This window comes from Micromys minutus (genome assembly GCF_963924665.1).
Source record: "Micromys minutus genome assembly, chromosome: 7".
NCBI classification, from domain to species: domain Eukaryota; kingdom Metazoa; phylum Chordata; class Mammalia; order Rodentia; family Muridae; genus Micromys; species Micromys minutus.
Window position 1 is genome coordinate 35804463 of NC_137976.1, and position 18644 is coordinate 35823106.

Genomic DNA, 18644 nt, shown 5'->3' on the forward strand with positions numbered 1-18644 from the left:
GAGATTAAAGGTGGATGCTACCATGCCTGCCTGGCAATTCTACTTTTCATCCACAGATATCTAGTCTAGTAAACTCAGGTTACCACACTTGGTAGCAAATGCCTCCAAGCAGCTGTCATCTCACTGGTACCAAGAAATGTTCTTGACACATATCTAAGAATTAAAAACACTTAGCCCCCAAGGGAAACACATGAATCTCCCTGGGAAGGGGAAATAGACATACATGGGAACTGGGGGATCAGGTGGAGGAAGAATATATAGAGAGAGTACTAGGAAAGACAAGTGGAATTGCGGGTCACTTCGGGGTAAGGTAGAAACCTAACACAATGGAAACTTTCAGGCTGACTCTACCCTAAGACTCGTAGTAATGGGGAAAATGAAGACCGAACCAACCATCTTCTGAAACCAGGCAAGGCTTCCAAGTGAAGGACTTGGGACACCAACCCAGCCACAAAACTTTCAACCTACAATTTGTCCTGCCTGTGGATGTGCTGTGGTAAAGATGGTGCAGAATTTATAGGAGGGGCCAATCAGTAACTGGCTTGGCTCAAGACACAAGCCATGAAAGGGCTGACACTATCTGGAGGGCCATGACCCAGAGGCTGGATAGCCCAGAGGCCTAGAATAGAACCAAATAGCAGGGGTAGGGGGATGATATGACCCCTAATACTCTGCATACTTACAGACAGGAGCCTAGCATGACTGTCATCAGAAAGGCTTCATTCAGGCACTGGTGAATGGTAGCAGGTGCAGAGATCAGTGAATCCTGCAGAAGAGAGGAAAGATGGACTGTAGGAGCCAGAGGGGTCAAGGACACCACAAAAACATTCAGTGAATCAGGGTTCATAGGAACACAGACTGAACCAACAATCGGGAGCCTGCATGCATCAGTCTGACTTAGGCCCTTTGCATGTATGTTATGGTTGTGTGCCTTAGTATTCTTGTGGGACCCCTAACAGTGGGAGCTGGGGTTATGTCTGACTCCATTGTCTGCCTTTGAGACCCTTTTTTTTCCCTCCTAGTGGGTTGCCACATTCACCTTCAATATGAGGGGAGGTGCCTAGTCTTACTGCAACTTGATAGGCATGTTTAGTTGATATCCCTAGAAGGCCTGCCCTTTTCTTAAAAAGAAGGGGTGGATCTGGGAGGAAGAGAGGAAGGGTGGAAGGAAGAGATGGAGGGAGGGAGGGAGGGAGAGAGGGAGGGAGGAGAAGATACGTAAATGAGGATGTAAGAGACACATTTCATTTGGATGTAATATGTGAGAGAAGAATAAATTTTAAAAATCCTTAGCCTCAAATCAGCCTTATGTTACCAAATGCACAATAACTTCTGATTGAACAATTTCAATGTTACAACTATGGCACAATGACAGAATATTTCTGTGATTAGTCCTTCAACACATGCACATGTAGATGCAGTGTTTAAATATCCCATTTTAAACGACTATTTTTCCATATAAATATTATCCTACTTCAAAGTATTTAGGAGAAGGGTGAATTATTCTCTTAAATAATTAAAGTTTACCCAGTGGGAAGGATTTCTGTCCCAGAAATGTCAAACTGTTAATTAGTTTCTCTGAACTACAGCCTATATTTAGTGAAGAGAATACTCTTCATGATGTAAAGACAAACTAACCAAAGGGACAAAGGGGAAGGCAACACATCCCATAGATCCACCCTTGTGAATTCTTGTATCCTTCCCTGATTGTTCTTCTCTTGCCTGGTATAGAGATGACCTTAGATCACAAAGAGGGAGAGCCAATTGCTCTTTTCAGCATACCAGTTATTTAAGAAATTAAGTTTCTGTAAAAGGGATTTTAAATATATACTTTTAATATATAGATTACACACACACACACACACACACACACACACACACACACACATGCATAGTTACATTTTCATCTGTCAGCATCCTTTCATCTGGACAACAGTGACTACTGCCAAAACTAACATTTTGAGCATTAAATGAGACGCATAGAAAAAGTAGAGGAGAGGAGGCGAATGCAAGAGACTCCTTGGGCAGTTAAGAATGGAAGTTAATGAAATAAATTTCAAAACTTGTTATATTTTACTATCGTCTTTACATATGAGAAATATACGTGAAAACATGCAGTGGAAGGCCTTCCGTTGGGGTTTGTTTCTCAAATATCTCATTGTACCAACACTCTAGAGCTAGCATCTCTCGTATGAAGGCACTTTGTACGGTGCTTACATCTGTTGCTCTGTCACTGACGTGTGGAGACACTTAATGAGAAGGGCTGAATGCAAAGCCCACACTTTTCCCCTAGTGCTGACCAAGAAAAAGATGAGGCAGAAAGGTCTTAAGTTCGAGGCTTCTCTGGGTAGAAGCAGTGCAGCACAGAGAATAAGCAGACATAATCCGATGTCTGAATACAATAGCAGGTGAAGGAACAAACAGCACTTGGTGTTTTTAAATCATCTTTCATTACAATTATAGAATTGCAAATTGCTGATGAAAATGCTCTGTTTTCTCACTACATATGTATATATGCATGGCATATATATGTGTACATATGTATGTAAATACTGTGAGAAAACAGAGCATCTTCATTAGCAATTTACAATTCTACAATAATCATATTTTAAAGGTGACATGAAAGGCTAGAGTCAAATAATTCAGTGTCAAAAAATCCTCGGTTTTTAAAAGAAGTGAAACTAAAAATGTTGACTCGGGTTTTTTTTTAATATTCCGAATTTAAGAAAACAAATCAAACATCTCTAATAAAGAAGTAAAAAAAAAAGCATCTAAGTTTCACAGGCGAGAACAAAGGAAGAAACCCACAACCACAGCCAACACCAATCACAGTGAGCTTCTCATGAGCCTGCAGAAGACTGGCAGTGACTACACTTCTGAGTCTGTTTTCATGTTTGTCTGAACAGTGACAGCAAGAAAGAGAGAACCTCAAGAAGCTCAAGCTCCCTTGATTTCTCAAGTTCCTAAGACACAGAGTAAGGACACTTACCAGATTCAGCGTTGAACCTTCAGTGATGGAGCCGGCAACGACCCTGCTTTATCTGGATTACTATGATGCTACAAGCCCAGATCCTTCTATCACGGATACTCCCTTCCACATTTCCTACACATCTGTCTTCCTCCCTGTCTTGTACACAGCTGTGTTCCTGACTGGAGTGTTGGGAAATTTCATCCTCATGGTCGCTCTGCATTTCAAACACGGCAACCGGAGACTGATCGACATCTTTATCATCAACCTAGCTACCTCTGACTTCATTTTCCTTGTTACACTGCCTCTTTGGGTGGATAAGGAAGCCTCTCTAGGACTATGGAGGACTGGCTCTTTCCTGTGCAAAGGCAGCTCCTATGTGATCTCAGTGAACATGCACTGTAATGTCTTCTTGCTCACAAGCATGAGCATGGACCGCTATCTGGCCATCATGCGCCCAGCCTTAGCCAAGAGACTGAGAAGGAGAAGCTATGCATATATAATGTGTGCTGCCATCTGGATCATCTCATGCCTCCTGGGATTGCCCACTCTTCTGTCCAGGGGGCTCACTCACATTGAAGGCAAGCCATACTGTGCAGAGGAGAAACCCACGTCATTAAAACTGATGTGGGGCCTGGTAGCCTTGATTGGCACCTTTTTTGTCCCCCTCCTGAGCATTGTGACCTGCTACTGCTGCATTACAAGGAGGCTGTGTGCTCATTACCAGCAGTCAGGAAAGCATAACAAGAAACTGAGGAAGTCCATAAAGGTCATCATTATTGTGGTGGCAGCATTTACCATCTCCTGGGTACCCTTCAACACCTTCAAGCTCCTCGCCATTGTTTCAGGGTTGCAGCCAGAAGGCCAGTTTCCCTCCGAGTCTTTTCAGCTGGCCATGAAGGTGACTGGGTCCTTGGCATTTGCCAGCAGCTGTGTCAACCCTCTCATTTACTATGTCTTTGACAGCTTTATCCGCAGGGCCATTGTGCGTCGTCTGTGCCCTTGTCTGAAGATCCATGACTTTGGGAGCAGCACTGAGACATCAGACAGTCACCTCACTAAGGCTCTTTCCAACCTCATTCATGCAGAGGATTTTGTCAGGCGGAGGAAGAGGTCTGTGTCACTCTAAAAGGAGCTGTGACATTTCAAGCTCTGTTGGGCACTCTTAGGAAGGTGGGTTTTGTCAGCAGCAGAGAAAGGAAAGCATTAAAGACAAAATTCCTATTGATTCATAAATTCAAGGAACTGTTGGCTTTTTCAAAAGCCCTTGTGCTGTGGATCTAATTAAGCCATGTGCAGCATTTCCACCTCAAAGGTCTTCCTAGATAATCAAGCCAATCAGACAAAATACAAACTCCAATGTCCTTGAACTCAAAGGCTGTTTTCTTCATACATGCCAATGCACCTTCAGACCTTTCAAGAGCATCCACTCTTCATGCTGGGCTGTCTTTGGATAGACACTTTTTATCTGGTAAGAAATGTAGTGGGATGCTGGATAACAAAGACAAAAATACTTGTACTCTGTAACTCACTGTCCCTGAGTTACTGAAGTGGATTCTGGTCCCAATTAATATCTGGTGATATTATCTCTCTGTCCTGTGTTGGCTTTTAAGCCATAGCTTTGGACTAGGCAAAAAACCCTTATGAGGATAAAGCCACTATGCATTGTGTGTATGAACTGAGTGTCATCTCATCCCCTGATCTGAATTGTGTTAGCAAGTACTTGTTGCATAAGGTTTGACCTTTGCCTTGTAAGAGACATTAGTAACAATTCAGCTTATTATATGCCGTGGTAACTGCTTCTTTAAAAGATTGTTAATATGCTGTTTGTTTTCGTTGCCTTTAGAAATTAGAATTTGGCTTTTTGTAATTATATGTTTTGAATTACCTATCATCTAGTTATCAAATGAAAATGTAATTGGAGGTTAGAGGCTTGGGCCCACCCCCATGTTTAATCACTTAAGGTTCTAATTAAAATGTTACTGTGTTCATTCTTTTAACAATTCTTTTGCTTGCTGTGTATAATTTCAAGATGACGTGGGATGCTCTGTATTCAGCTGAAATAAAGATCTAGAAGAGAAATGGTGCTAGTGTATTACATTTGCTTTCAGTCCCAGAACCTCCTTGAGTCTCCTTACCTAGTACAATACTCACTGAGTCAGCTTGTGCTCATATTTAAAAAACAGCATAGTAGTCAAGTGGGTTATTGTAAGCTTGCACTTTGAGTTCAGAAAAAGTGAGGTTTTATTTCCACTGTTGACCCAAACAAATTATCTTTCTATTGATGAGCTTAGAACTAAGAAAATACAGATTATTGTCAGAGACTAGCTTACCTAATTTCCTCCCAAGTACCTTTCACAGCAAGAAAATCTCAAATACTGGGCATGCTCTTATATTGAACCCATTTTAAAGCTGAAAGTACAGGATTTGGTTTGACAGATTATTTAATTTGTTTATTTCTCTACACTGTTACTAAATAAAATATTATGTCGTATAAGTATTCTTTGTATTAAAATATTAATTTTAATAGCATTAATACATGTATACCAAATATAGTAGCAGCTATTCGATAGATTATTGTGTCTGTAGAAAGAAGACTGTATAAAGTACAGTTAATAAGGTTTTTGAGAAACTTCAAAATTGAATACAAAATAATTAAACAATCCTTCAAAGCTTAAGTAAAAGCAGACTTCAGAATGCCGAAGGCACATTTTTCTCCCACTGAACAATGAAACACCTTACTAACCATGGAAGTTACTGCTTTCAAGAAATGCTTCTAAAAACTGAGCAGCTGAGACAGTCATTCGAGATGGGAAAGCCTGGATATCCCTTTAAGCATTGCCATAATATCAGGTCTTAACTGTTGTTAGGACCAACCAAATCAAACAACACACATTGCCAAGAATCTTCAGAAAATAAGTCTGACAGCCTAACGCATTATATCTTCCAGGTTACACCCAAGGCTAATAAAACAAGACAAAAGCAATAATCTAAAGGAAAACACAGTAAGGCTTCCTGTTTTCATTTACTTTAAGCTATTCTGTCTTTAACAGCAAAACTACCAGTACACCAGTGCCCAAAGCCTTTCTACAGTAGTGTTCTTGAATTTATCCCCAAAGAAGCCCTCCATTAAAATCTTGGTAAAATGTTACCTTATAATCAATGGTTAGTTTTCAAATAAATGTAATGAAGACTGCATAGTCCCAGGCATAAATCTAAAGACTCATACTAACCTGTGGCTTCTTGAGATTCCTGCATTATGGCCATTCTGCCAAGCCAAATCACCTTTGTGCTGACCATAATAGTAACAGCCATGAGAGAAGACCATGTGCGTGAGTGAGAGTGGATCTATCACTGAGGTCACATGTCAATTTCTTTTCTAAAACTGCAGATAGCAGGGTATTTGGTGGTTCGCAGAAGAAATCTTACCCTGTGATTCATCTCACGCCCTCCAATCACTCTCCTTTCTTGCTGGCAATCTCAGAGGTGGGAAATGACTTGCCTGCTTTGTCTGGCTTTAAAACAGTAAGCCTCGGTTTTTCTACAGAGCTCATTCACAAAAGCCAAGAGATGCTAAAATAACTGTAAGTGTATTTGTAAAGGCCATGCCAGTGGCGTAGCCTGCTAACAGGATGAGGGCTGCAAGAAATGCTTCTAAAAACTGAGATACTAACAACCTTGTCAGAAGATATGTCAGACGGTGTCGGCCTTGCCTTTATGATGTCTTTCTGTGATGTTAGTGATCTAGCAGTCCAGGATTATTTCCGCTCCTTTCTAGTTAAGAAGGTTTAATAATTATCTGATCCCCTATCACTCCCTTCTAGAAATTCATCTTTATCAATACTTTATACCTCTCAACACTGATAGGAAATTTAACACTTTTGTTATTGCTTACCAATTCTTTTTGGAAATTGTTCACTTTTAGCTCAATACTCATTCAAAGGAAAGTGTAAACTGTTCTCCTTCCCAGTAGATTTGTGATCTATGTTCTATGAAAGCATTCTTTCATTTGCTCTTGATTATGTATATGGCATGAGATATAAGCTATTTTGTATATCAAATAAAATTTTATGTATAAAAAGTGATACAGCGCTAAAGACTACTTTTTTAAAAAAACCCTCTTTGTGCTCTGCAAACTCACCTTTGCTCTGTCCCTTATGAAGTTCAGATCATCTGTAATTAATGACTATTGAATTTGTTACGTACCATTGATTGAGTCAATTCCAGAATAATGTAATCAACTCCATATAAAGTTAATGAAGTGTAAAATGTAGAACTACTGCTTGAATTATGAAAAATGAAGCTAAATAAAGTGTATGGTCTCGCTCTACCTAAATGACTCATTTCTCATTCATATGAATACATTGGTGCTTTGATTTTCTAGTTTTTATGCTTTAGATCTGTGGGGTTCTTTGTAAACAATCAAATATACACAATAAACACATGGTGTTGACTCTACACAACATGTTGCCACAGTTGTAGAATCTCCTTGCTGTATGCATGCAGACAAGCTGCAAGCACTCACGTTATTGACAAAGCCATTTTCTTTCTCACATCCCCATACTTAGGCATATAGATCATGGTGAAATCACAGCCGATCAGCATCCATTAAATTTTGTTACTATGATTACGTAACTATCTTACTGTGGTTTCTCGGAACACATACATCTTTCACCTTTTACCAATATTCTAGATGAATTACTTGAGCTGAATGCAACTGTTCTCTCTTTCCTTGCTAAAATATGAAATATGGTGGGGCTGCAAAACAAAAAAAACAAACAAAAAAAAAAAGAACATGGCAAATGCAAACCACAAAACGGCTTGTGTGCATGCATCGATACTTGAATGACAAACACAAATGAATTAAGGTGCCTGGTAATGGTTTGAATAGGTGCTCCCCAATCTATTTCATTTGTCTTATTATAAATAATAAGAGACATATTATTTATATGTCTCTTCTCCCTATCATCTATCTAGGATTTTATTAGACCAGAACATGTGAAGATACAAAAGTAGAACTTGTCTCTTCATGAAATTTACCAAAAGTTGTTTTTGTTTCTTTTATAGTCAGAAAATGAAAAACTAATACTCAAAAAAGAGCCTCACGCTTAAAATTACGAGTCAAATAAATGTCTTTGGTCTTTTCTGATGCTGATAAAAAGCACACATTTGCTTCTTCCCTACAGCAGCCATTGCTTCCTGCTTTAGATGAGAAGAGGACAGCTGCAGTCACCTCCTGCGTCCTCCTGCGTCGTGGTCTGTCCCTCAAGGAAATGTTTATGGTGGCATTTCCGGAAAAAAAAAAAATGCTGCCTCTGTCTCAAACGTCGTTTTAGACTCTGGATTACCTTAAGCACAAGAAGAAGAATCCTGACCAACACTAGATTTCAAGTTACTTTCAAAGGACAAACAAAAGAAGCGTGCAAAGCAGACATCTCTGAAGAACTTTCCAGAGCCCATGATTGGATAAGATGCCCTCTCCCTTGCCCTCAGTTGCCAGCAAAAGCAAAACTAACACTCAGCTAGAGAAGTGGTTAGTGGGAAAGGGAACTCCGCCTGCAGTTTCACTTTTGAAGCAAAAATACAAATTCACAGGGGCTTGAAGGCAGACAGAAAAGGCTACCGTATTTGTAATGGAAAAGGTTCTTGAAATGCAGAGCTGACTCCTACATTAGGAAAACTAGCTTAAAATCAGAAAAAAAATTAGTCAAAACTTGAAAGAGTCAGTGCAGAGGTACTCGGTGTGTGGAGCCCCGAGGATTAAAGCCAAGGCCATTTCGTTTCCATAATCAAAACAAAGCATACTGGCAATAGTTTTATGAAATATGTTCACACAAATACTCAAAAATGACCACAGTAAGAAACAAAATACAGTTTTGTAAGGCTGACAAATATTTATACATTAAATACTGTTCTGCCTGAAATAGACCTGTGCACTGTAAGCAAGAATTACTAAGCACGAAGCTTTCTAAATGCAATTTAGGAATCTATCGAGAACAATGGCAGACACATGTGGTCAAGGGCATGCATGGACCAGAACAGGGGAGTTTCTCCTTGGGTTTTTATTGCAGCATTGCTTGCAGAAGTAGGAAAATAAAAACTTTGATGACCAAACAAGGCCCATGTACACCCTCACTATTAAACACTCTGCAGTCCCTAGAAAACATTCTGAGATGTCATTTGCAAGGGCCCAGTATTATATCAAACAATACCGGATTTCTTAGAGGCAAGCATTTGAGAACTGTTAAGATCTTTGAACATGATGGTTAGCCTGAAGTTCGGGTGCCCTTTCTTTTTGCATTAATGCACTTGTTCTCAGGTCTTAAATTATTATGTCTTTCTCCCAGGAAGGGAGAGAGTTCTCTCTAACCCCGTGTCAAGAGTGAGCTTTGGAGAACTGTTCTCGTACTTGAAAATCCCACCTTCTTCTTTGTTCCACATGAGACGCTCAGCTAGAACTAAACCAGAACATCAAAATGAAGAATTTTTACAACCATTTCAAACATTAAAAATGTGTTGGGCTGAAGATATGGCTCAGTGGTTAAGAGCACTGACTGCTCTTCCAGAGGTTCTGAGTTCAAATCCCAGCAACTACATAGTAGCCCACAACCATCTGCAGTGAGATCTGATGCCCTCTTCTGGTGTGCCTAAAGAGAGCTACAGTGTACTTATAGATAATAAATAAATATTTTAAAAATGCAGGTTTGTTTATTTATTGATCTTTTTGCTTCTGATAAATTATGCTCATGAAAGATAAGGTTATGCTTCATTGTGCATCATTTTAAAATTATCTGGTTTCTTGGTAACTCTAATGATCATATGATTTTAAAAAATGGATGATTCAATAACCTTCCCTTCACTCCCATTCAAATATTTCTCTATATTATAGATTTGTTATTCAGTGGAAGACTTGTCTAGAAGTAAGTTCACTATGATTGTAGTCAAAAATAGTGATAACCTGTCACCATGGAATAGAGTGGCACTTGCAGCTATGACTGGAGTATTGTATATTTTCCCACAATCTCCAGGTCTAGAGTCAACGTTTAACGTTGCACAACTTAGTTAACGATGCACTTTTGAGAGTGGGATGGTATAAAGATAAATAGGCAAATTCCATAAAGGCTCTAAAAACACTGTTAGAAAATAATCCCTTGCTTACTATTCCTTTAAAGGGCAGAGAAAAAATCTATAAATGATGTTTTTTAATTTCTACTGAATATATTTATCATTTAACTGTAGTGACTCAGGCCAGCATGTATTTGAAAAGTACTTAGACCTGTATCTATGATTCCCCTCAGAAGTTCCTATAAGGTTGTATGGTTGGTTAGCACAAATGTATATATACTCACAGTTAAGTTATAATCTCGTACAGAGGTGAGAAATGCCTAAGGGGCTCCTGAGACATGACAGTGTTCCAAAGACAATGGATGTGAAGTGGAAACAAGCACGAGTTTCTTTCTTCAAAGGCCAACAGACTTTCTTATTTGTTTGTTTTTGCTTATATGTCTTTTTGTTTTGTTTTTCAACTTTATTTTAAAAAACAGAGATACATGTACAGATTTTTAAAGCATTTTTGCATAAAACTATATGAATATAATTTTATCAGTACTTGATTTTTTTTTTAAGGTTTGATAGAAATCTTACCAGTTACAATGAGCATAAAGTACATGTAAAACAAGATGTAACCTGGAAATAGTCAAAGTTTTCTTGGTGTGTAAGGATTAAACATAATAATTTTTAAATACCAAGAATTGCCATAAGGCTACATTCTTAGCTCTTGAATTATTGGTTATTTAAGGCCTAAGTGTACCGCACTCTGAGAGGAGGGTGCTATACTCTTTTTTTTTTTTTTCCAAGAAGGACTGAGGCTTCCACTTTTTGACCTTTCTTTTTTCTTTTTTCTTTTCTTTTTTTTTTTTTTTTTTTTTTTTTTTTGAGCTTCATATGGTCTGTGAATTGTTTCTGGTGTGTTCAAAGCTTTCTGGGGCTAGTATCCAATTATCAGTGACTGCATATTATGTCTGTTCTTTTATGAGTGCATTACCTCAATCAGGATGTTATTCTCTAGATCATCCATTTGCCTAAGAAGACTTTCTTGGTTTTGATGACAAAGTGCAGAAAAATCTATAAACATAAACCTGCAAATGTTTGAAATGTTCCATAAAACAGGTTTAAAAAAAAAAAAAACATTGTAAATACTCCAAGCATTTATGTCAATACATAAAAAAAAAAATAACCTTCTTCTCTCTTGCCTTTGATTGTGATGACTCCCAACCCCCTCCCCAAATAATCAACTGCAATTTACATTGAGTAGGGAAGAGAGGACAAGGAAATATCTAGGAGTTGGGATCAGTACCATCATTTTGCAGAATTTTTTTATTCTAATCCCTGTTCCATGTATTTTGTATGCTAAACACATAGTGGACTAAAAGGAAAGTACAGAATTTCCATAAATTTAACTATGAAAAGTTTAAATTTTTGATGTTTGGTGAAACAAAACCTAAATGGTTGGGTAGAGGCAACAAACGTTAGTGTAAGCAGGAGAAATCCTGGGGTGGGGGTGGGGCGGAAACCTATGTCCCATAAAGGACCTTTGACCTGGCAGGAAAGGGTTAGAATGCCTATAGCCCCTTCCCTCTGCCTTCACCTCGGATGACCTGGCAATACAGCCAGTGTCGGTGAATCAATTCACCCACCAGAACGTCTTCAGACAAAGAAATCTGTTTAACTCTCATCTTAAGTAACTAATTCTGGCTTTGTGCTTATCTTCTCTCCCTTGAGGTCAAAACAACCTTAGTGGTTTTTAAGATGTCAAATGAATATTTTTCTCTCCCTCATTGTATACGCAAAACAGAAAAATGAGAAACAAGAAACCACCTGTGTGCTTAGGAACAACAGTTTAAAATCTGTGTCAAGTTCCAGCTAAATTCAGTTATAGTTAATGTGCCAAATTTCAAATGGAAATTTGCTTCTTTGCATTTTAAGTAGCGTAAGGACTACAGATTCTAGACCAGGCATATCCCAAATGTGCGTTATAGGTAGAATGAAAGCTCATTTATATAAAATTTCTATAAAATGTTACTGATTACAGCCCAAACACTGTTCTCAGAGGAATAGTTAAGACTAACTCAACATTTTTCAATAAGCAGACTAGGAGAAACAAAGAATATATTCAAATAGCCAGATGTCATTTTTTTAAAAAGCTAGAACCATGAATATGCTCGATAACAAAGGTGTTTGTAGTGCTGACATTTAATTAGTCTGGTTGGTAACAACCACAAATCTGAGTGTTCTATGTGTCCCACCCAACCATGACCTTGCACCTGCTCCAGTTGTTCCTGTGTCCTCCCACATCAAGTAACTAGAGTGTTAACACCTGGAGTAAAAGAGACCTTAGAAATCCAGGCTCCTGCTTGAGAAATACGTCCTGTGGTCTGGGTCTTGTCTACAAGAGTGAACATTCCTAGTCTGGAGGTATCAGCCCTGCTGACATCAGCTGTGAAAGTTCAAGTCTCCAGCTCTACAGAACATTACTGGCCCTGAACCCATCCTCACAATGTCTGTTTTATGCCTTTGGGTAAGGATCTGCGGGCTCTCACCCACAGGCAGTTAACTGCCAGTACTTCCCATTGTTGCTAATTCTCGGGGATAAAACTTTGGTAGACTTCTGCTCCTCCACGTTCCTGTACCGTAGCCACAGTTACCACAGGACAGGAATGTAAGAAACCATCAGGCTGAACGACCCGTCTCTTTGTTCCCTCCCACTGCACCACGCTGAAACATGTACCCCCCCCCAACCCCTTGCTAACCACAAAGGAGCCAATCTTAAAGTTTACACGGCTCACTTTAAAGAAGAAGAAAACACACTAATCAACTGACAAGGAATTAGAAACTCTGAGCCCTTGCTGGCGTAGCTGAGCCTGCAAATGAATCCATCCGAAGCCCTTCCGGTATCTGTACTTTTCATCTGCCTGCACTTGGCTGCAGCACATTTGTTTTAGGTCTCACTTGAAATCCACGGGCCCTAGTTCACACTGGCTCCACACTGCCTCTAATTAGCTGTACCTCAAAATACACGTTTTTCAGATATGTGCCTAACAGCACAAATTCAAAGAAAAGGCGATAGCTACAGTTCTGGGAAAGAAGTATTCAGTGAACAAGGTTAAATGGAAAGACTGGGATTATTTAACAGACTTTGCTCAGATGTTTTACATTCAATTCCTATTTAAACATTTCAGGATATATTCCATAGTGCAGCATTCCTGTGCAGATCTGTTGACTTGTGCTTGTTTTCTGGGAGGAGCTTTGAACCAGAAAACAGTGTCTGTTGAGAAGTTACAGTGAAACCCGCATGCTTTCCCACCCCTCGATGCTCAGCTGCTCCCCAGCTGTCCAAGGAAAAGAACAATATGATCCAGTTGCCAGATTTAATAAACAGAAATAGAGGATATATGCACACACACACACACACACACACATGAATTTTAAATCAATCGCAAATAATCTTCTAGTATAAGTATATCCCGAGGGTTGCTTGGAAAATACTTAATGATAATGTGTGTTTACTGTCATCAGAGGTTCAAATTCAGCTGAGTGCTTCGTTTGATGTGACACTGCTGTGTGAGAATTAGGAGAAGGGAGTTCATAGTCTTAACTGTGCTGGCTGGCTTCATGTTCTTTGGACATAGGAGACAGCAAAGGTAGACTCGTGGGGCAGCTGCAGGTGTTTTTGAGCACTGCATCAAACAGACCTCTCCACGTTAGCTCTCAAGCCTCAGTGGTGCTCCTCACCTTCCTAGGGTGTTCATATCTCTTCCCAGCCAAGAAGCTCTAACTCACTCACCTCCCCTTACAGCCTACCCATTGCTCCCGGGAGTAAAACCTGCCCTCAAACCTGCCCTCTTCCGTAACCAAGTCCAGCCTTGATCCGAAGTGCAAGTGAGACGGCTTTCTCACTGACAAATTGAGTCACCTCAATTGGAGCACACTGATCTCCCCACGTCATCACACCAAGGGACCGGCCCACTGAGCTGCACATAGAAAGTCACGGCTTTCTCCAGAGGGAAAGACGAGGCTGCCATAGCAAAGCTACATTCGTTCCCTGGGAACCCTCAGCAAGCCTGTGTGGTTTGTAGGGCTCCAAGCATCTCGGAATATGTTCCCAGGAGTTATACTTGCTCATCTGCATACTGTGATTTGATTTTCAACCCACTTGGGGATCTTGGATTTATTTTATCTGGATGTCTACTTGAAATTTCAGTTTCACATTCTGTTATATAGGTTTCTTTTCTGGGAAAATCCTCACAACTTTTAATATAGCATGACTAAAGTGAGACCTGGAGGAGGGAATGAGCCACATGCTTGGAGGACTGTCTTCTTCATGAGCTCAATCAACCCTGGAATGTTTATTAACAATGCCTTCCCTATTTAACAATGCAACAAATGTTGGGGGGGGGGGCTGGATTGTTAGAGAATTCTTGATTCTCTTATATGAATTTTACATACAAAGCTTATATGAATTAAAAGGTTTTTTTTATTATTATTCTATTCTTCAAGCTATCTTGTTAGTTGTTATTAACAGCTCTACTTCTTTAGGCCTATAAGCTTTGGTGAAGAACTCATTCGAGACTTGAATGTTCTGTGTATAATGGGGAGAAATTGGAGATAACTGGTACAGTCATAAAGAAAAATGTACGGATGCTGCAATGACTTCATATCAAAGGCTATTCTTAGGAATTAAGAGAACTTGATTATAGTGACAAAGGGAAGAATAAAGAGATCTGTATGATAGATTAATGAGGAAAATATATAATTAAATGATCATACTTGGGAACAAACGAGTAAGACTTGCAGCCGTGATACAAGGAAACGCAGGGCGTAGATTCCCTGGGTCGATAGAGAAGTTGGTGGCCCTCATACAGCTGGTCCATGGTGGATAGTCTTTACTCCGTGAGAATGGAGAACGGAGTCTCCATTTAGAGAGTACCGCTGCGGCAGCCGCCTTACAGGATGCCTCGGGAGACTAAGCACCCTGAACGGAGTAAAACTTTCTCAGCCCTTGCCAAGACAGCTCATTCAACAGTTCTCTTCCATCGTCTTTCAGTTGAAGTGCGTCCGTAGTGAGGAGAAATCAGAAGTGAAATAGTCTCTGACAAATCCTCAGTCCTTAATGACTGAGGTGCGAAGGAAAAGTGTGTGCGCCTCACAAACCTGCCGTGATTCCCTAACTCCGCTCCTCCACAGATTACAGTACTAGGGACAACAGTTCTATGCGTTTGTGGCTCATTCTGATAATGAATTGCACCAGAGACTGGTTTTTCTATGGATATACTCAGTGTGAGTATACTTAACACACCATTACTAAAACCCCGGGTCTAAAACAGGGAGGAAATCAGCTCAGAAGCCCTCCCTTGAAGGCCCAGCATCGTTCCAGAAGGCCACGGGAGTCAAACCGACAAGGCCTGGCCACTGAACTATTTGAGTCTGAAACCTCAAGAGAACTCATCCTCCAGACAATGTTTCCCTTTGTCTCCGTGGGCTTCGTCCCTTTAACTGCATTTCTACCTAAAAGAATGAGCCAAAATTTTCTCCAAGTTCTAAGCCAGACTGGCAAACGACCCAGCAAAGTGCTTTCATTCTCCATGCCTCTGCTCCACGGGTGTGACTAACCAGCTATACTGGTTTCTGCAAATTGTAAAATACGGCAGACCTTTTCTCTCTGAGCAGAGTGTCTATTGGCAAAGGGGTATCAGCTTCCTTCCTCATTTAACAAGGACCTTTAAACTCCTCAGTAATTCAGACTACAAAGGCTTTGGCAGGGTCTCTTGCAATAAATCATTTCCACAGAGTAATAACATATGCCCGGTAATTAGCCTTCTCCCAGCATTGCTCTCTATTCCAGCTCATCTGTGTCATCCCTGAATTAAGAAGTAGTCATAACTAATTAACAGCATCTTTCTAGAAGGTCATGTGGCTTACTATAAATACTCTGCAAAACAATGTGTCTTCTTACAGGCTTAAGGCTTATAACCAAAGCCAGTGTTTGCAAACTTCCTAGTAAGATTGGGGTGCCTCTGGAGTAGAAAGTATATAAAATATGGGGGTGTCATCGCTTTAACATTAATCAAACAAAATTTCTTGCATGAAGGTACATTTTATTTTCTAAGACATTTAAAAATAAAAGCTCTGTCACATGCATGTAGCAGGGAATTAGTCTGAAGAAGAATGAGAATAATTACATGACAGAAAGCTTCATCCTTTATTTTTCTGTTCACAAACGTAAACCATTACTAAGCCAAATACTGACAAGACACTGTGTAAAAGTGTTCTGTGGAAGTTGTTCCTAAACATTAGAACTTGTTTAGAGGGAAACCAGCAAGTCACCACAGGTGTTAACCCCAGGTTTGAAACTGGTAGGATTAGGGTGGGTGGGACATGAATGTGGTCCACGTTAAGTCAAGTGATCTTATAATCTTGCAACATTCTTCTTGTGAGTCTTAATTTACTTGGCTGTGTAATGAAGATGCTACCTTCTCTAAACACTTTGGTCTGAGTAATCTTACTCAGAATTTTCATAAATAGAAGAAAAAATAGGCAGTTAGGCTCCCTTGATTAAAACCACTTTGACCTATTAGTTGGTTTTCTCTTTCCTTCTCTACTGGGCTGTAACATTTTCTGCAGTTCCAAGGATTCCATTTCTACCAGTCTCAAACACCATCCTAATTTCCAAAGCTCCTGCGTTCAAAGACTTACTCTATCTAGGCTTATCCAGCAAAATCAGCATATAAGAAAAAACACTCTGAAATAGGGCTTAGGGCTAAAAGAATCCAAAGCCCTGTTGGTTAGCTTTCTTCCAAAAGGATCCATGCACTGAGCAATAAGAAAAACCCTTCTCCCTCTCTCTTCTTATGTGACCAACCATCTCCTTTTTAAGCAGGTGACTGTTTACAAATCTGATCTAATAAAGTGGTTTAGAGCTGAGTCCCACCCATTTGGAGTTAGTCCACACTGTATTTTTGTTTTTCTCCTGTGACTTAATAGTTATTTAACTGTAAAGCATTTCAAGCATTTAAACAGAGATGGTTGTAGTTTAAAAGATAAGAAAGCAATAGTGTCTAAAACACAAGGCAAAGGTTATGAAAACATTCACCTAAGCCAACCTTATCTCAGAAGGAAGAGGAAATGGAGCGTAGACTAAGCTGAGTTTTCTAAAATTGGCCGGGTCACCCTAGGGTGACTGATAATTAAAAGAGTAAACACATCTGCTCTCTTCTATTCAAAATGCCTTGTCTGTTTGTGTTGAAATGTACCTTAAAGGACAGTAAGTCACAAATTATTGCTTTTTATATTTTAAATTAGATTCATATTTGCCCTTTTAAAAGGTTTCCCTGGAATCCAGAAAGCCAAATGAAAGGCAAGAAGAGAAAAAGAGGGGGAAGTCAGAAGCATGCCTGTATTTCTGGAGAATTATCTCAGAAGGCTTTTTCTGAAACCTCTTCAGCTACAGTGGAGGTGGGGCCAGCCTGAGCCTAGCGTGCCATTCTTGAAGCACCCTTGGGGTGACTCATTTGTTTTATCACTTCTCATGAAATCGAGAGGTGGTGGCCATCACTGGAGACTAGAGGGTGACATGCTGACTGATCTCATTACTTAACAGAGGAAAGCGATCACACGCAAGGAGCAGACACTCCCAGCTCCTCTACTCCCAGCAGCTTCATAGAAAGGCTATTTCCACCCAAGAAGACAGGTGTCTAATGAAATGGCCAAGAAGAAAAGAATAAACATCTTTTTATAAAAATGTAACACTAGTGATGAACAATCAGGATTTCCCCCTGCCCCACTGCAGAACTGATCGTGCTTTTTATTTTTAAAGTTCCCTCCTTTTCTAAATGTATCACACAGCTTCTAACTGTCCAAATATCCCCCTCGTGGTTTACTTCATCTCAAATAGATATACCTCCAACAGAGCAATAGGATAAAAATGTCTCACATCTGTCCCAGAGATTGCTGGGGTTCAGGAAATAATACCCCAAGTATGTCTGTCACTTAAGCATGCTGAAGACTTTGAGGTAAACAGAATAGGAAGGCCTCAGAACCAAGGTCTTTAACCTTCTGCCTTCTGAGTCTAACCCCATTCTCCAAAGCTTTTGCTGACATGCTCTTTTATGCCAAAAGATGCACAGGTTGCTGCCATTGTCCTGAGTCCCCTCTGCAGAAATTTCCTCCACGTGGAAGAAGACAAAGTACGATACAGAAAAGATGGATGATACACTGTATACTGTGACAGGCAGGCTCTGTCCCAGACTGTCACCAAGTCTTCAGAGTGATGCTCAACACAACTTGTCTGTGTAGCAAATCGCCATTGTTTCCATCGGCATTTCCTGGCTCAGCATATCCTTCATCTCAGTTTTCTTGAAGAAGCTCTAAGCTCCTATTCCTGTCATCCTCGGGGTGCTTACCTGCAGATGTGAGCTGTCTGTCCTTCATGTATCATGTCTGTGGGGCTTCTGTGCATGTGTACAATACAAATGGTTTTTCTCAGGTCAGTCTGTCTATGGCCTGTTTATTTAGATTTATTTATCAAAACATCAATGAGGGTAGGAGGAGGTTTCTATCTTCATCAGACCACAGTGAACTAAAAGAAGGAAATGATCATACAGTAAGGAGACAATGAAGA

General features: G+C 39.9%; 1 protein-coding gene across 1 annotated transcript; it reads left to right on the forward strand.

The window, feature by feature from the left end:
* Window positions 1-3014: 3014 nt before the first annotated feature.
* On the forward strand, window positions 3015-4097 carry GPR15 (G protein-coupled receptor 15; the record flags this gene model as incomplete). Its single annotated transcript, XM_080919046.1, has 1 exon — window positions 3015-4097. One exon carries the CDS (start codon window positions 3015-3017, stop codon window positions 4095-4097), a length of 1083 nt encoding a protein of 360 aa, XP_080775172.1.
* Between the last annotated feature and the right edge of the window lie 14547 nt (window positions 4098-18644).